Genomic DNA, 19,120 nt, shown 5'->3' with positions numbered 1-19,120 from the left:
ATCCATTGATAGATTAATGAATAAACAAACTGTGGAATATTATTCAGCCTTAATTAGCAAGGAAATTTTGACCCACGCTACAACATGGATGGACCTTGAAGACATTATGCTAAATGATATAAGCTGTCATAAAAGGGCAAATATTGTACAATTCCATTTGTTTGAGGTTCCTAGGGCAGTTAAATACTGAGAAAGAAAGAAAATACAGAGAGAGAAAGCAGAATGGTGGGTCTCAGTGGATGACTGTCAGACTTGGATTTTCACTGAAGGACCTTCAAATATCAATACCCAAAGGTCTTTTCACTAGCCCTCATCAAGTTTCCCAGGGAAGAAGACTCATCTCCAGGTAGGCTCCTCTTCATACTTTATCAAATGGTGTAAGTTCAGTGTTTATGTACGTCCATTGTTTATTGCCTGTTCCCTCTCTGATAAAACTATAAGCTGCTTGAAGGCACACCTGTGTGGTATTTTTTTTGCTATATCCCCAGGGTCTAGAAAAGCATAAATGCATAAATATAAACAGGCACTCAATAAGTATCTGCTGAATGAATGAATCACAAATTTATGGATCACTCAACATGTGTGAAGAATGATGCTATTTCATAATTACAAACTTAATTAAACCTTAAATTACTACATGTGTGAGAGTATTCTCATTTTACCAATGAGGTCAGGTATAGGAAGGTTAGGTAACCTATCTGCAGAAACTAAGTCACAGCTAAGATTCAAACACAGGGCCTATATGATTTCAAAGTTCATCTTAATTACTATACTCTATCACCTTCTACAGAGAAATTGTGTAGTGTTTGTCCCTGAGAATAAGAATCTATACGCATGGGTTGCCTGGATGGCTCAGTCAGTTAAGTGTCTGACTTCAGGTCAGGTCATGATCTTGCGGTTTGTGAGTCCAAGTCCCACATCAGGCTCTGTGCTGACAGCTCAGAGCCTGGAGCCTGCTTGACATTCTGGGTCTCCCTCTCTCTGGCCCTCCCTTGCTCACACTCTGTCTGTTTCTCTCTCAAATATTAATAAACATTAAAATTTAAAAAAAAATAAGAATGTACATGCTAATGATATAATCTATGAGGTATGGTCTGCTGTATACTGTCCTAGTTAGATATAATATGAATAATGAAGAACCTGAAGAATGTGAGTTTGGAGGGGGCAGTGAACCCCTGCTATAGTCAAACATGGTTATTGATGCAAATACATTACATCTAAGAGGGGGGGGGAGTCTCACAAGACACATAAATGGCTGGCAGAAAACTGCTGGTTACCCTGTCTAATTCTAATTAAAAATGAGGTATGAACTGATATCTGGCAGTGTACTCTGGGATAAGCCATATGAAGAAGACAACAGTTTATTAGTGGTTATTTCCAAACTTCCAAATTTATTTTAGAAATGCAAACTTACTTTCTCATGAAATACTTATAAGATTTAACATGCCCTTTAAATGCAATTAGATTGCTAAATTAGAAATTTAGTTTAGGAGTCTATCAATCCACGCCTAAAAATCTACAGCATTTGAAGGCAAATGATCATCTGTAATTTACGGTTATATTTCTGTAAGATTAGTGATTACAGCCGGAGCCAGCTTTTACAGCGACAAGCAGTGTAGTGCTGTGGGAAGTCACGTGGGCTGTGAGGCCTGACTGCCTGGAGTCCCTAACAGCTTGCTCGTCATGGAACCCGGGTAACTTCTATCAGGAAAGCAATGCCAAAAAAGCTTATCTATGATACCTACTACCTCACAGGAGTAAGAACAGTAACCAACTATAAATTTACGATGCTCAAGACTTGATACAAAAGCCTCAAACAGTAAAGCTATGCAATTCTGAGTTATTTAAATATTATAAATTTTACCTATTAAGAAAGCAAACACCAATTTGGGGGGATTTCCTGGAAAAAAGATATTGTACAAGGAAAGATATTTTACAAAATTTGCCCCCATTTTCTAACACGGTAACTAGCTTCCTAACCTCCACAACTGAATGCTTCCTTTCTCTGTTTTTTAAGAGTAATATTTTAAGGTTTATACATGACTTCTCCTTTGCAAATTACAAAATACTCTGTGTTACTGTAACAAATGAAACAAGATTTAGAAGTATAATAAAGACGAAAGTAATCCATCTTCTCATATCTATTTCTCATCTCATCCCCTAGGGTAAACAATATCACGAGTACAAATACTTTTTGTAAGTTCATGTTTTTATTTTCAAAATCACTACAAGGGCACTTGGTGGCTCAGTTGGTTCAGTGTCCGACTCTTGGTTTCAGTTTGGGTCATGATTCCAGGGTTGTGGGATCAAGGCCTATGTGGGGCTCCGTGCTAAGTGTGAGGCCTGCTTGAGATTCCCGCTCTCTCTCATTTCTCCTCCTCCATCCCTTCTCCCCCACTTGTGCTCTCTCACTCTCTCTAAAATAACAAAAATTAAAAATTCACTACAGATGTGCCACTCAAAAGCTTACCTCTAGATATATTGATGGTGGATTATGCTCCCCACCGAATTTGTCCAATAGGGCCTCTATATGTTCCTGCGTCAACTTAATCATCTGTTTGATATTCCACACCTGAAAAATATTTTCAAAGAATGTAAATAAGAATCATTTAGACTATGAATTAGAGAGTTATATTTTAATATTTTGAAATTTAGAGCTTAGAGACCTGTGAGACCATTTAGCATAGCAATTTTTCCCATTTATTATTAAACATCTAAAAACTCTTTTCTACACTAGTAGTACAATATATGCTCAGCTGTAAAAGATTCAAATAATACATGAGTATTCAGAATAAATGATGAAAGTCTTTTCACCTTCCACACATTCCTGGACCCACTGCCCAAAACTCAAGTGCTATTTACAGTTTGCTATACATCCTTTCCACATCTCCTTTTTATTAAAGTAAACATAATAATACATAAACCAAGTACACAAATACAAATATTATATATAAAAATACTTTTTTCTCTTTTTCAGATTTTATTTTATTTATTTATTTTACAAATAGTTTATTGTCAAATTGGTTTCCATATAACACCCAGTGCTCATCCCCACAAGTGCCCTCCTTCATGCCCCATCNCTACACATGGCCAGATTTCATTGTTTCTCATGGCTATGTAGTATTCCATGGTATAGATAAACCACATCTTCTGGATCCATTTGTCCATTGATGGACACTTTGGCTCTTTCCATGTTTTGGCTATTGTTGAGAGTGCTGCTATGAACATTGGGGTACATGTGCTCCTATGCCTCAGCATTTCTGTATCTCTTGGGTAAATTCCTAGCAGTGCTATTGCTGGGTCCTAGGGGAGTTCTAGTGTTAGTTTCCTTAGGAACCTCCACACTGTTTTCCAGAGGGGCTGTACCAAGTTTACATTACCACCAACAGTGTAGGAGGGTGCCCGTTTCTCCACATCCTCGCCAGCATCTAGAGTTCTCTGATTTGCTCATTTTAGCCACTCTGACTGGCGTGAGGTGGTATCTCAGTGTGGTTTTGATTTGTATTTCCCTGATGAGGAGGGATGCTGAGCATCGTTTCATGTGTCTGTTGGCCATCTGGATGTCCTCTTTGGAGAAGTGTCTGTTCATATCTTCTGCCCATTTCTTCACTGGGTTGTTTGTTTTTCAGGTGTGGAGTTTGGTAAGTTCCTTATAGATTTTGGATACTAGCCCTTAATCTGATATGTCATTTGCGACTATCTTTTCCCATTCCGTTGGTTGCCTATTAGTTTTGTGAGTTGTTTCCTTTGCTGTGCAGAAGCTTATAAAAAATACTTTTAATACTTGCTTTTTTCCCTGAACAACATTCCTCAAAGTTCTTTCAATACAGACATATTTTACTTTTTTTAAATGGCGGTGGTAAGGGTGGAAACATTCATTTTGTAATATTGTTATGACGCTGATTTTCAATGGCCTCAAACTTCAAGAGCAACCTAACAGTGGGTGGACATGGATAATTTTAGGAGAAACAATTTTTAGCTCCTTGATGTTTATGTGTACTCTTCCTAACTGGACTGTTTGAGAACTAGTTCTCCTTTCCTTCTCTCCCTTTAAAATCACCACATTGTAATTCTACACTCTGTACAAGCAAGGCAAAATTCTTATCCAACTCAAATCCTACTAAGATGCACTGTTCTGAGATGTATATTCAAAGTACTGAGCAAACAAGAGGGAAAAACCCCTTGAGAGAAAAGGGCGGGGGTTAAAATCACTTATTTTATCAGTGAAATAAATTCTTGGCAGGGTTCCAAGCCTCATCCATTTATCCAGCTGGCCAGCATAGAATTCAGAAGTTAGGTTATAGTACAGGCATATATTCTGTGTTTATTTTAAAATTAAAAAGTCATTTTTTTCCTTGATGAAGAGTGAGTCCAATTTATCTAAATGGTTAGAGAATCTGCTTGAAAATTACACCAGATACTAGATACTCAATAACTGCATGATCTAAACCTGGAATTCTAAGGTTAAATAGCATAAACAGCATTAATATATTGCACACTGGACATTATGGCCTTTTAAACTACTAGAAGTTTAAACTTAAAAATGTGAGATAATTACAAATGTACAAGAGGGCATAGATAGATGAACAAGGGGGTTTCAGGACCCCCTGATAATTCTCTTACTAGAGGTTATTCAGATTATTCTTTTTTTCTCAACTTCAAACAATGCTTCAATGAATAGTTCTGAGTTGCCTTTCTGGGCACAGGTTTAAGTTTTACTTTTAGATATCAATGCATAGGATTCCTGAATTGAAGGTTACATGCATTTAAAAATTCAATAAATGTGTCACATGGTCTTCTGAAAGAAACAAAGTACCAAGTCATACTCTACTAGGAGGGTATGAGTCCACGCTTTTCCCCATAATCCCACCAACACTGGGTATGATCAAACTTTTGAATCATTTGCCAATCTGAAGGGAGGAAAGGTGATCTTGTTGTTTTAATATGTATTTCCCAGAAAACCATTTTTCATGTTTACTGGACATTTACATTTCTTTTTGGAAAATTCCCCATCCATATTCTTTCTTTTATTTTTATTTTCTTGTTGATTTATAGATACCTTTTGTTCTAGGTATTTTACACTTTAATCCTTATTCTCCTTCAAAGTTGCGGGGTTTTCATGTTTTTCACTTTGTGCCTCATTTGTTATACAAAGTCCTGCCACTCAAAAGTGGTCCAAAGACCGGCAGCAGCATAATCTTCTGGAAGCATGCTATATGTGCAGAATCTCAGGCCTCATCTCAGAGCTACTGAACTTTAACAGAATGATTCATATTAAAATTTGAGAAGCAATGACAGAAGTTTCCTTTTCTTCTTATTGTCAAATATTGCAGTATTTCCCTTTATGACTCCATGGCTAATTTTTCATATCCCCAAAAAGCATTAGAGGTCTCTTTTTCTCTAGCTCTACTTATTCCCCAGGTGACCTTATCCAGTCTTGTGGCTTTATATGCCAAATATGGACTGATGAAGCCCAGATTTTAAAATCAAGTTCTGTCCTTTCAACTCCAGACCCTTTTTGTCCCACTACCTACTGAACATCTCCACTAAGATAACTAATAGACATCGCAAACTTAGCATGTTCAAAGACTAACTTCTGGTCTAACCCACGATCCCCCCTGAAATTCTTTTACTTACAGTCTCTTCATCTCAGTCAATGATTAACTCCCGCCCTCTATGATGAGTTCATTGACCACACAAGCAGAAGTGTTTTTTATGTTTTTCATATCTATTAGCTGCTTTGAGATCAGAAACATGTTTTATCTATCTTTTGCTTCCCCATCACTTATCTTGGTGTCTTAGTCATAACAGGTATTCAATCAGTGCTAAAGCTATGACTCAAGCTGCCTTTAGAATAGGGTAAGAGAGGAAAAATTAATCCTAGTGCAGGGGGGAAAAATCCTAGTTCAGGGGTTCTTTCCAGTCCAGTAAATATATGAAGATGTTATCCAAAGCCTTGTTGTTGTTGTTTTGTTTTTTTAAAAGCTTCATAGATAAAACTCATGTACAGTTACAGTAAAGAACCACTCCCCAAAGGATGAGAGAAAGAAAAAAATTAGAATAGGGAAAGAGAATGAACATGAGGAAAATTATGGAACTGAGCTGATTAAAACTGATTCGAATAAACTTTTTTTATTGGGGAATAGAAAATGATAAGCTTGGTTACACAGGGCAGGTACAGACCATGAATTTTCTGAAATAAGATTTCTTAATTCCCGGAACAAAAGTAATTTTACATCCAAAGAATGAAGGAAAATCACTATGAGCCCTTGCTGAAATTAGAGAAGAGTGGTAGAAAAAATTCACTCAGGTTTCCCCAGAAGAGTAAGAAAAAGAACTTTGATAATAATTATTAAATAGAGATATATTTAAAAATAGAGTAAGATATTGTAAAACTAAGAGAAGATATGTAGTTTTGTCCTTCAAATGCCTTCTTGGAAAAAATGAGGAAAATCTGTTTCAAAAATCTTTAAAGGGAAATCACAGAATTAAAAACAGAAGCAAAAGAATTCAAGAAAGGTATTAGATTTCCTGACCTGTTTTGATCTCTTCAGTGGACCACAGCAATTAAAATCAGGCAATCTTAGTAAACAATCAATCATTTCTAGTGCTTTTACAGAGGGCAAAATTCCCTTCCCCACAAAAATGAACTTTTTTAACACCCTCCTCAGAAGATGTCTATATTAAAATATAAATTAATAAGATATAAATTCAGACAAAAAGCTATGGAAGGAACGGCAGGGCAGCAATGGCACAGAAAACAACAGCCACTGGCTCCCTACGTCCCAATAAAAAGGCATCAAGTCCGGATTATTACATGATTGGTTTCCATCAAACCTTTAAAGAAAATATAATAAGTTATTAATAGGTGATGTCATATAAAAAAGGAAAATCTTCCAAATTCATTTTATAAAATCAGCAAAATCTAGATGTCCAAACTTGACAAAGATAATACAAAAAGGAAAAACACACACACACACACACACACACACACACACACACACAAAATAATCCAAGCTGTGAGGATAGTAAACCTCTTAAATTCCATGTTCCCTCTCAGTCCCCTCTACCTCTCTCTCATTCTTTCTCTCATTCATAGTCATTCATCAGGAATCCAGTAAAATAATACTTAACAGGTCAAAGGAGAAAATCACAGGACTAAACTAACAGATGCCCAAACAACAAATGACTATTACCAAAGGTAAAACAAATTTATTTAAACAAACTTATTTAAAATAAATAATTCAAAAAGACAGACATGGTCCTAAAATTTCAGAAGAATTGCTAAAAGAATCATGGCATTGAAAGCATGAAGGCTAGAGAATCAGTTCGTCAGGGGAAAAGATTCTGAGTAATTCCTGTAAAATAAAAAACAAATAAATCAGCTTGAGAAAGAAATCAAAGCTAATAAATTGCAGACCAAAATATCAAAGTTTCTATTGAGATAATTCTAGAATTATCCCCAAGCTTAAAGACAATACATACAAAAGGGGAGCATGAGAAAATGATAAACACCTGAATTTTGAATCACACAGTCATTAAAATAAAACCTCTGGTGAAGTAAACAGATTAGAGCTAAAGAAAGAATTAAAGAACTAGAAGAGGATTCAGAGAAAATTAGCCCAAAAGGCCGAGAAAAACTAATGGAAAACATGAAAGGCAAAGAATGGAATTAGTAAATTCAGAAGGTAAATAGACAATGGGAGAGATATCTGAACAGAAGATGGCTGTGATTTCCTAAAACAGTTGAAAATAAAAAAATACTCAAGAGTAGCACAACGGGGCCTGTGTCCTGGCCATGATGATATAACCAAATCCACAACCATACAGGTAGAAGTACAAGTTCATAAAAGCTCTTAAAGTCAACCAGAGAGAAAAGAAACATAAATTACACTGAGAGTAAATTTCTTAACAATAGTAAAAGAATCCAGAGGATCATGAAATGACTTCAAGAAACAAAAGAAAATAAGCTAACAACTTAGAAAAAGGAAACTGAACCCAGAACAATGTAAAAGACAGAACAGCATGGTAGGCTGGTTAACAGCCCCCAGAATATCTACACTGTATACCCCAGAACCTATAAATGTTACCTTATATGACAAAAAGAATTTTGCAGATGTAATTAAGCATTCTGAGTTAAGGAGATTATCTTGGATGGGCCAGAAATGTTATTCCAAGCATCCTTATAAAATGGGGAGATTTTATTACAGAGGATGAGGTAAGTGAAGACCTACCAGAGAGATCTAAAGATGCTACACTGCTGGCCTGTGTAGCTGAAAGAAGGGAACATGAATCAAGGAATCCAAGGAATGCAGTTCTACAAGCTGGAAAAGGCAAGGCAATGCGCTCTAGAGGGAGAACAGTCTTTCTGACACCTTGACTGGCCGCGTGTGAAACCCGTTTTGGACCTCAAACCTTCAGAATTATTAAGAGAATACATCTGTGGTATTATAAAACACTAGGTTTGTGGCAATTTGATATAGCAGCTACCGGAAACCAATACAAACAGGGAACTTAGAAACTAATAAACACAAGGGTAAATCTAAATAAGCACAGACTATACAAATAACAACAAAAACAGTGACAACAGTTGCTGGAGGAAAATAGGCAGCAGTAAAGCATTCTAGACCCACTTATTATTCAAGAGGGATCCTGGAACATCTTCAGGTGCCAGGCAGATGTCAAAACAACACAGGAGCCAGCTTGAAGGGACTCCTATTAGCCAAACTTGAGAGATTTTCAGCAAAAATAGTAAAAACTATAATTAACTACAACAGATTGCATACATAAAAAAAAATAAAAACTCACTAATCCATAAAAGTAAGAAGTTTGCTGGGAGACATTTGCCACCACTGTAGGTGACCGTTACATCTTTAGAAAATTAAACATTAATGGAAAAGAATTTTGTATTTATATTCCGCCTTTTGGGGGGAAATTCTAGTTATTCCTATTTGATATGGAAAGCTCTCTTTATAAAAGAATCCAGCTAATATAAAATCACTGATTCAAGAAAGGATCACAGGTGGCTAAAGCTGTTAGGTAAAAAGCTGATGAAGAACAGGATACTCCTATAGTGTCAAAGCATTTCCGCACAGATTAAAGATAAGGAAAACGCACACACACCCTCATAAGAAGAGATAGGTTGGAATCTTTAATACAGGGACAAAGTGACAAGTGCCTCTTAACGTGATACAACATAAATGACACATTATGTATCATACGTGAAGTTTACCTGCAAAACATTTATACAGAATTTAATCAAGCTGTTTTTGTAACAAAATGTTTAATGTTTATTCATTTTTGAAAGAGAAAAAGACAGAGCACAGGCAGGGGAGGGCAGAGAGAGGGAGACACAGAATTTGAAGCAGGCTCCAGACTCTGAGCTCTCAGCACACAGCCCAATGCAGGGCTTGAACCATGAGATCGTGACTTGAGCTGAAGTCGGACACTTAACTGACTGAGCCACCCAGGCGCCCTCTAATCAAACTTTTATACTTAGCTTCAGATTTAGAAGAAATATATAGGGTAAAAAAAAAAATGCTAAAAGCACCAAAATGAAATAACCATACATATATAGAATATGGGACATTCTATAAAACATTTATCTTTCCCTTCGAAAGTCAAAGCCATGACAATTCAAAATGTGGGACATTCCTATACAAGTATCCTGGTCTCTTTAATAAATCATGTCATGGGAAATAAAATGGTGAGTGGTCAGTTCAAGACTCTAAGACAACAACTAATTTAATACATGCACAAAGAGAAGCTCTTAGTTTAGGGATGGAGAACAGCTACACAAGACCTTCTTAGGATAACTGTGGTGATTTAAACAAGTACTACATATGATTTTGGAATTGTTAATCTCCCTATATATAATTTTAGACAAGTGAAATCATTTTTCAGGACCTATGAATCTAGAAAAATGTTAACAACTGTTGAAGCTACGTGGTGTAGGTGATTATCAATTTAAGTGTTCATTGTACTGTTACTTTACCTTCCCTGTAGGATTGAGTTTTTCTCCAAACTTTTTAATCTTTTCCTTTAATTCTCTCCAACAATGCCTTTTCTGTTAAAGTCTATTTCATGACACAAACCTACCTACACTAGCATTTTACCACAATTTGCCTGATATGTCCTTTCTCATCTTTGTGTTGCCTATAAACCAATTATGCAAAGGATTTCTTTTGCTAGCTTTTGTTTTAAACATATTTATCTATGTTTTAATAAGAGAATTTAGTTCATTTACATTTTTGTATCTGATTTATGTCTACTGTCTTATGAGCTTTCTACTTACACTGCTTTTTTCTTGATTTTCTGACTTCTATGGAACTGATCAAGTTTTGTTATTCTTCCTTTTTTTCTCTATGTACCAGCCACATTCTAGGCCACAAAACATATTTCATAAATACAGAAAACTATTGTCATACAAACCATATTTCTTTATCATGATGCAATTAATTTAAAAATCAGTAACAAAATTTGAGTATATTTTGAAAAATTCAACATTCACTTATTTTAAAAATATTGGAATATTAGAAATAGTCGTCTTTTACAATAGCTAAAACATGGAAAGAGCCTAAGTGTCCATCAACAGATGAATGGATCAAGAAGATGTGGTTTATCTATACCATGGAATACTACATGGCAATGAGAAACCATGAAATCTGGCCATGTGTAGCAACATGGATGGACCTTGAGGGTGTTATGCTGAGCGAAATNATAGTCGTCTTTTAACTTAATAAGGTGTATCTATAAAAAACCTCCAGCAAAGGATCACAGAGAAAGGTCAGGCATAAGACAAGGGTGCCTGTTTCAACTGACATTCCACGTAGGAGGTTACAGCATGGAAGGGTTATAATGTGGAGGGGTGCCCGGGTGGCTCAGTCAGTTGAGCGTCTGACTTCAGCTCAGGTCATGATCTCACAGTTTTTGAGTTCGAGGCCTGCATTTGGCTTGCTGCAGTCAGCCTGTAAGCATGGTGCCTATTTCAGATCCTCTATCCTCCTCTCTCTCTGCCCAGCCCCTGCACTCTCACTCTCTCTCAAAAAATAAAACACTAAAACAAAAATTTTTAATAGTATGAAGATAGAAAAACAGACATTAAAAACTGGAACAGTAGAGCTACATCCATGTGAAGATAACAGAACCCAGGGGATTCTGTGTGCTCTGGTACTTACTGCTTCCCACAGAGTCTTCCTCCACATTTATGCCGTGTGACGCGTGTATGTGCGTGCCCCACCCCTTACTTGACAAAGACTAACATAAATGCTCTTTTATGTGAAGATTCAATACTGTAATAAACTCAAATTTCCCCAAATTAATTCAGTGCAGTACAATAAACAAAATCCTGAGATTTTTTTTTCCCCATGGAATTTGGCAAACTGATTCTAAAATTCTTACAGAAGTACTATAAAAGAACTATTTTAAATAATGACAGTAAGACTGTTGTTAGTAGAGAGCAAAGTTTATAAAGCAACAGGATAGCACAGCAATAAACCGAGCAAAGAGAATGGATACAGTTTTATAGTTTGTGTTGGCATTCTAATTTACTGTGGGACATCATGGACCATAAAATAAATAATGCTGGGGGAACTGGCTACCCTTTTGGAAAATGTCAAATAATCCAAAAGATAAATGGGCAAAGAAGTTATGAACAGGTAGTTGAACTAAAGAGAATTCAGACTATCCAAAAGATACATGGTAACATAAATGACCTCATTAGTAATCAAAGAAATGCAAATCAAAATGAGAAATCCTTTCATATCCATGAGACTGGCAAAAACATTAGGTCTAACTATGTACAGCAATCGGTGCTTTTCTATTCTACATGTGGGTATAAAAAGATGCCTAAAGAGTAAACTGGAAATATCTAGCAAAGCTGAGGGTGGGCATTATACTGTTATGCAGCTATTATAATATGAACATATATACAAGAAGTATTTATTGCAGCAATGTTCATAATAGCAAAATGCTAGAATGAACTAAAATATTCCCTAAGAGAAAAGGGGCAAAAAAAAATTGTAAAATGGAATACTAAATGTAAGTTAAAATGAAGAACTAGAGCTAAATTTATTGATGAGGATACATCTCAAAAACACAATACTGAATGAAACAAGAAAGTTCTAAGATATATACAGCTTTAAAACATGCCATTAATATTGTTTATGAATATACACCCATGTCAAAGTTTAGAAGCATGTATGGTGTGATGAACACTAAATTCAGGATAATGGGTACCTCTGAAGAGGAAGAGAGCAGGGATAGAATCAAAGGATAAGCTTTGATTATCTTTGATGATCTAGAAGGTCCTTTATCTGTGTCTGTAATGTTTTGTTTAAAATATCTGAGGTAAATATAAGACATGATTCAACAACATTGTGTTACAGGTGTATGGATGAACATGATTATTCTCTGTACTTTTTTATATGCTTGGGAAAGGAAGGAAGGCAAGAATGAAGAAGGAAATTGAGGCTGTGCATTGGTTACCTCCCTCCATACTCAAAGTTAACCTTACGTTTATAATTAGGGTAGCCCTAACTCTGCCTACTCCAGTCCTGTGTCCTAGAAAAAAACAACCAATGGATACACAAAAGTTAAAGAGAACCCAGAGTTAGACTTCCAATTTAGAAAAAAGGTCTATACTTGTATAACTACAAAGCTCTCTATCATAATCAATCTTGTCTTGATTATTCATGAATATGAATCAAATATGAGGGTAAATGAAAACTTTTATGGACATGTAGAGTCGCAAAAACTCACCTTAATAGGAATCATAGGTCTGTGAACATTCCTATCATTTGACCTAAAATTCCACTTCTAGGAATTTTATAAATTTCCCACAAAAGTGGAAAAACACAGCAGATCCTGTCCTAGCACTTAAGAAGATAAGTAAGTTACTAGGTAAAAAAAAAAAAAAATCAACTAATTTTTTTAAACGGCACTATCTTTACATACAATAAAACAAACACAAAACAAGAATGTAAATATACTGGGGGAGGAAGGAAGGAAGGGAGGGAGAGAGGAAGGAAACATACGCCACCAAAAGCTATGTTTCAAAGTAAGAGTTAAAGGATAGTTAAGTGTGTGGTTAGTACAGTGAACAAGGAGAGCATGAAAACAAGAAGAGGTCAGGAACATTATTCAAAAAGCCAGGTTATGAAGAGTCCTGAAAGCCATGGTAAGTAGTTTGGATTTTATTCTTAGTGTAATGAGAATCCAAACTTTCAAAACCAGGTGTGTGCCTGTGTGTGACATAATCTGATTGATATTTTATTATTACTAACAATTATCATCCCGTTTTCTAGATGAGAATATTTGTGGCACAGAGGTAATAAGTATTTTGCTCGAAGCCACAGAACTGGTAAACAAGAGTCAGGATTTAGTTCTAGATCACTGAAATCCAGAGCATAAATATTATAATATTTATAGACAGTATGAGTCTAAAGACAGTGTGAGTGAGTAAGGGACAGAGAAAGAGGGAGAGAGAGAATCCTAGGCAGGCTCTATGCTGCCAGCACAGAACCCGACCGACAAAACCAAGAGATCATGACATGACCCAAAACCAAGATTTGGACACTCAACTGATTGAGCCACCCAAGTGCCCCAATTTAGGTATTTTTAGTAAATTCTAAATAATGAATAATAGTTTGTAAAGAGCACTTCATGGTATGTGAATATTTTCAGAATACAATGTTCCTATACACACAATGGAAAAACATCACCTATTTCCTTTGCTTTGTGGGCTTTTCCCCTTCCAAAAAAGTACAGTCAAGTTTTCAACAATTTTCTCCATCAGTATAAGATCTCTCCAGCTTCTTATTCCATTCCCCCTGTGCCATGTCCTCTAATAACAAGTGGGTGATAGAAATATTAGGCAATAACTGTACCAATCTTTTATAGTGCATACTTTGTACCAGGCATTGTTTACACACTTTGTGTATATTAAACTTGTTCAACTCCTCCCATGAGCTCAAGGAGTTTGGACTATTATTATTCTTACTTTACAGAACAGGAAACAGAAAACAGAGAGATGAAAAAATAAACTTGGCCCAGGTCAGACAGCTAATGAGTGGCAGAACGATTCTTATATACTGCATGGTCTGTAAGCAGCACAGTACCTCCTCTGATCTATCATTTCACTTTCCACAGTTTCAGTTACCTGTGGTCAACCACGGTCTGGAATCCTAGATAACCCTCCTTCTGATATATTGTCAGAAAGTCAACAGTAGCCTAATGCTACATCACAGTGCCCACATCATCATTCATTCCACTTCATCTCACCATGTAGGCATTTTATCATCTCCCATCATCACAAGGATAAGTACAGCACAGTAAGATATTTTGAGAGAGAGAAAGAGAGGGAAAAACACATTTTTGAGATTTTTATTACAGTATGTTGTTATGACTGAACTATTTTATTATTATGTTATCAATCTCTTTCTGTACTTAGAAACTAAACTTTATCACAGGTATATATGCACAGGAAAAAAACAGATTATATACAGGGTTCAGTACTATCTACAGTTTCAAGCATCCACTGGGGGTCTTGGAATGTATCCCCCATAGATAAGTGGGGTACTATTACTGAAGAAAAAAAATCACATATTCTAACCAAGAGCACCTGACACTTTACACATTCCACAAGTAACACAGGTGACTTTGAGATAATCAGAATTTAAGAAAATGTGGATCAATGTAGATTCCTTTCTTCATTTAACAAGTATTTAATGAGAGTCCTGGGCCAGAGTTCTAGGCAATGAAAATAGCGCAATTAAACCGAAATCCTTGAATTCACTTAGCATACATCCTAGCTGAGGAAAGACAAGCATAAAACAAACAAAATACCTATGTCAAATGGAGATAAAAAGTTATAAAGAAGGGGCAATTGGGTGCCTCAGTTGGTTGAGTGTCCAACTTCAGCTTGGGTCATTATTTTACAGTTTGTGAGTTCGAGGCCCACATCAGGCTGGCTGCTATTGGTGTGGAGCCCACGTTGGATCCTCTGTCCCTCTCTCCACCTCTCCCCAACTTGGGTGCACACATGTGTACTCTCTCCAGAAAAAAATAATAATAATAATAATAAACGCTTTTTAAAAAGTTACTAATAAAAATCTAGCTATAAAGCAGGAAAGAGGGGGGTGGCTACTGATTCTGTTAACGTAGTCGGAGTTGAAGGGCTCACTGATTAAGATAGATGATAAATGAGCACAGACCTGAGGGAGTGAGGAGCAAACGCACCATGCAGGTACATAAAAAGAAAACCAGATGGAAAACAAATGCAAGGTATTAAGACACAAGAAGAACAGAGGTGGTGACAGGCTGGCTGCATTCATGACCCCAATTAATGGCTTCCCTGTAGGCATACCTTCTGTTTTATAATTTGTAGTCCCTTTCCACTCTAATCCTAGGTTTCTCCTAGTGACTTGCTTTAGGCAACAGGATATTAGCAAATGTGACACAAGCAGAAGCTTAAAATGCAAACACAAGCTTCTTTTTGCTTTTCTGCACAACTGAACTTGATTGCTAATATACCTGTGCCTTGCTAAAAAAACATGTTTGGGCTAGCCTCCTAGAACCAAGTTGTGTCATTCAAGCCATCCTAGGCCAGATGGCCTACCTAGAACCACCAGTTTGGTCACAGAAAAATAAGAAAGTCTAGCCAAGGCAAGCTCAGTCCAGAACAGCCTGTTCACAGACTCACAGTGGTGGTTTTAAGCACTAAGCTTTGGTGGTTTGTTACACCATAGATAATTAATACATCGTGTTAGAAGAACAGCACAACAACATACAACAAAACATACAAAAACTTGTACATAAGTCTTCATAGATGCATTATGCACAATAACCAAGAAGGGGAAACAACCCCAACTATTCATCAACTAATGAATAAATAAAATGCGGTATATCCATTCAATGGAATATTATTTGGCAATAAAAAGAAATAAAATACTGATACATGCTAAAACATGAATAAACTTTGAAAACGTACTTAGTGAAGGAAGACGACTGTCTTGCAACACAAAGGATTACGTGTTGCATGATTCCATTTACATGAAATGTCCAAAATAGGGAAATCTATAGAGACAGAAATTAGTGGTTGCCTGGGACGAAGGAGGATTAAGTGAATAAAGAAAGTGAGGGATGATGGCTACAGGGTGTGGGTTTTCTGTTCTGGAGTGGTGAAAATATTCTAAAACTGATTTTGGTGATGATTGTTGCACAACTCTGTGAACACAGGAAAAGCCATTGAATTGCATACTTTAAATGAGTGATTTGTATGGTATATGACCTCTACCTTAACAATGATTCTCTTTTTAAGAAAGTAACACATTCACTCAGATTTTTTTTAATAGCTGCTATAACTGAAAATGAACCACAGTGGGAGCAAGAGTTGATGCCAAGAAACCAAGTGGGAAATGACTGCCAAGTGAAAGAAGATGGTGCCTTTTACCAGACTGATAAAAGCAGAGGTGGGAAGATTCATCATAGCTGGATATACTATAGAGTCCATAGGTTTGCTGATGAAATGAATGCAGGATATGACAGAGGGGAGTCATCTCTGACTCTACGAAAGCACCCCAAATCCAAAAGACTGCAGAAGGAATCCTGGAGGTGGGACTAAAAGACACAGCATAAAGAATTTAAAATTTTTATTTGAAACACCCTGAGAGGCCTTTAAACAATCAGAGTAGAGAACTGAAATAGGAGCTACAAATCTTTATCTGGAATTAAATTAAGAAGTCTAGGTTAGATATAAACTAGGAAGTTGAGAAGTAACATGTTTTTCACTCATTCTAAAAGACACTTAATTTCTTTTGCTGTAGAACAAAATTTTTCCCTTCTGGTTGATGTCTAGTTTCATAGTGTTGTGGTCAGAAAAGATGCATGGTATAACTTCAATCTTTTGTAATTTGTTGGAACTTGTTTTGTGGCCAAAATGTGATCTATTCTGGAGAATGTTCTGTGTGCACCCAAAAAGATGAAGGATCCACTGTTTAAGGATACAATGTTCTGAGTATGTTTATTAAACCCATCTGGTGCAGTATGTCATTCAAAGCCTCTGTTTTCTTGCTGATTTTCTGTTTGGATGCTCTGTCCACTGATAGGTGGTAAGGTGTTAATGTCCCCTACTATTATTGCATTACTATCAATTACTTCCTTCATGGTTGTTATTAGTTGCTCTATGTATCTGGGTGCTCTCATGTTGGGTACATAAACATTTACAATTGTTGTATCTTTTTGTTGGATTATCCTCTTTATTATTACTTAGCATCCTTCTTTGTCTCTTGTTACAGTCCGTTTTAATGTCTATTTTGTCTAATACAAATACAGCCACTCTGGTTTTCATTTGAGATCCATTTGCATGATAAATGTTTCTCCATCCCTTCAATCTGTATGTGTCTTTAGGTCTGAAATGAGTCTCTTGCAGGCAGCATATAGATGGATCTTGTTTTTTATTCATTCTGTCACCCTATGACTTTTGCTGGGAGCTTTTAGTACATTTACATTCAAAATAATTATCAATAGATATGTATTTATTGCCATTTTTATACTTGTTTTGTGGTTGTTTTTGTTGTTCTTCTCTAATCCTTTCTTCTCTTGCCCTCTTTCACAGTTTGCTGGCTTTCTTTAGTGGTAACTTTGGATTCTTTTCTCTTTACTTTTTGCATATATATTACTAGTTTTTGACTTGTGATTACCATTTGGTTTATATGTAACACCTTCTGCATATAGCAGTCTATATTAAGTTGATGTTTGTTTAGCTTTGAACCCATTCTTTAGTCTTCATCCTCCTCCCCCACCCCCACTGCACACACACATTTTAGGTATATGGTATCTTATTTTATATCCTTTTACTTTGCCTTGACTGATTTTTTTTACAGATATACTTATTTTTACTGCTTTTGCATTTCTTAGTGTTCTTACTCTTACTCATGGTCTTTCCTTTCCACTCAGAGAGTCTCCTTTATAATTTCTTATACGATTGGTTTAGTCGTCATGAACTACTTTAGCTTTTGTTGTCTGAAGAACACTCTCCTATTCTGAATGAAAACCTTGCTGGGCTGAGTATTTTTGGCTTCAGCATATTTTTATAAACATTGCTAAAAAGAAGTCTCTAGATCCAAATGGTTTCAGTGACAAACCCTACAAAATGTTCAAAAAAAATAAAAAAATGAAACTAATTCTACACAATATTCTTCAAAAACAGAATAGGAGGAAACATTTTCCAACTCGCTTTATGAGGCCAGACCTTATACCATCATGAAAGGCCATCCCCCCCCAAAAAAAATTACACATCAATATCCCTTTTGAATATAGATGTAAGTCAAAGAAATCACAAGATATATTAGAAAATACTCTCAGAGAAATGAAAATATAAACACAACATATTAATAAACCTTATGGGATACAGCAAAAGCAGAGCTTAGCAGCAAATTTATACTATAAATGCTGACCCCTACCTCACACCATAGATGAAAATTAACTCAAAATGGATAGATGAACTAAACATAAGAGCTAAAACTATAAATTCTTAGAAGAAAACAAGGGGTAAATCTTAATGACCTTGGATTTGACAACGGATTCTTACTCATGACACCAAAAGCACAAAAGAAAAAAACTGGATTTCAACAAAATCAAAAACATTTCTGCAAAGGACATTATCAAGAAAGTAAAAATACAACCTACAGAAGGGAAGAAAATATTTGCAAATCTTGTATCTGATAAAGGTCTGGTATCTAGAAGATATAAAGAACTGTTACAACTCAAAAACAAAGAGTACCCAATTAAAAAATGGGGAAAGAACTGTAACAGATATTTTTTCAAAGATATACAAAAATGCCAACAAACACAGAAAAAGATTCTCAAAATCATGAATCAATAGGGAAATGCAAATCAAAACCAAATGTGTTTCCATCTCACATCTACTAGGATGGCCATTATTTAAAAGCACACACACATAAAGTAACAAGTCTTGGTGGGAATTTGAAGAAACTGGAACTTGCATGCCTTGCTGATGAGAATGTAAAATGATGCAGCTGCTGTGTCAAGTTTGCTGGATCCTCAAAACAGCAAAAAAAAAAAAAAAAAAAAAAAACAAAAAAAAAAACCCCCCAACACT

At 35.9% G+C, this 19,120-nt stretch overlaps 1 protein-coding gene across 3 annotated transcripts in view; it reads right to left on the bottom strand.

The window, feature by feature from the left end:
• The window catches only part of BRAF (B-Raf proto-oncogene, serine/threonine kinase), a 150,718-nt gene that overhangs the window by 91,419 nt on the left and 40,179 nt on the right, over positions 1-19,120 (bottom strand). For all 3 annotated transcript variants that reach the window (XR_013339405.1, XM_077781067.1, XM_077781068.1), the window contains exon 2: positions 2,471-2,572. Coding sequence is in view for 2 of the 3 variants with exons in the window: in XM_077781067.1 (XP_077637193.1) it covers positions 2,471-2,572 (102 nt within the window). In the remaining variant the exon portion in view is untranslated. The remainder of the gene's footprint in view (positions 1-2,470; positions 2,573-19,120) is intronic.

Source organism: Crocuta crocuta, unplaced genomic scaffold (assembly GCF_008692635.1).
Source record: "Crocuta crocuta isolate KB4526 unplaced genomic scaffold, BGI_CrCroc_1.0 scaffold228, whole genome shotgun sequence".
Taxonomy (NCBI): Eukaryota; Metazoa; Chordata; class Mammalia; order Carnivora; family Hyaenidae; genus Crocuta; species Crocuta crocuta.
This window is presented reverse-complemented; position numbering and strand designations above follow the sequence as displayed.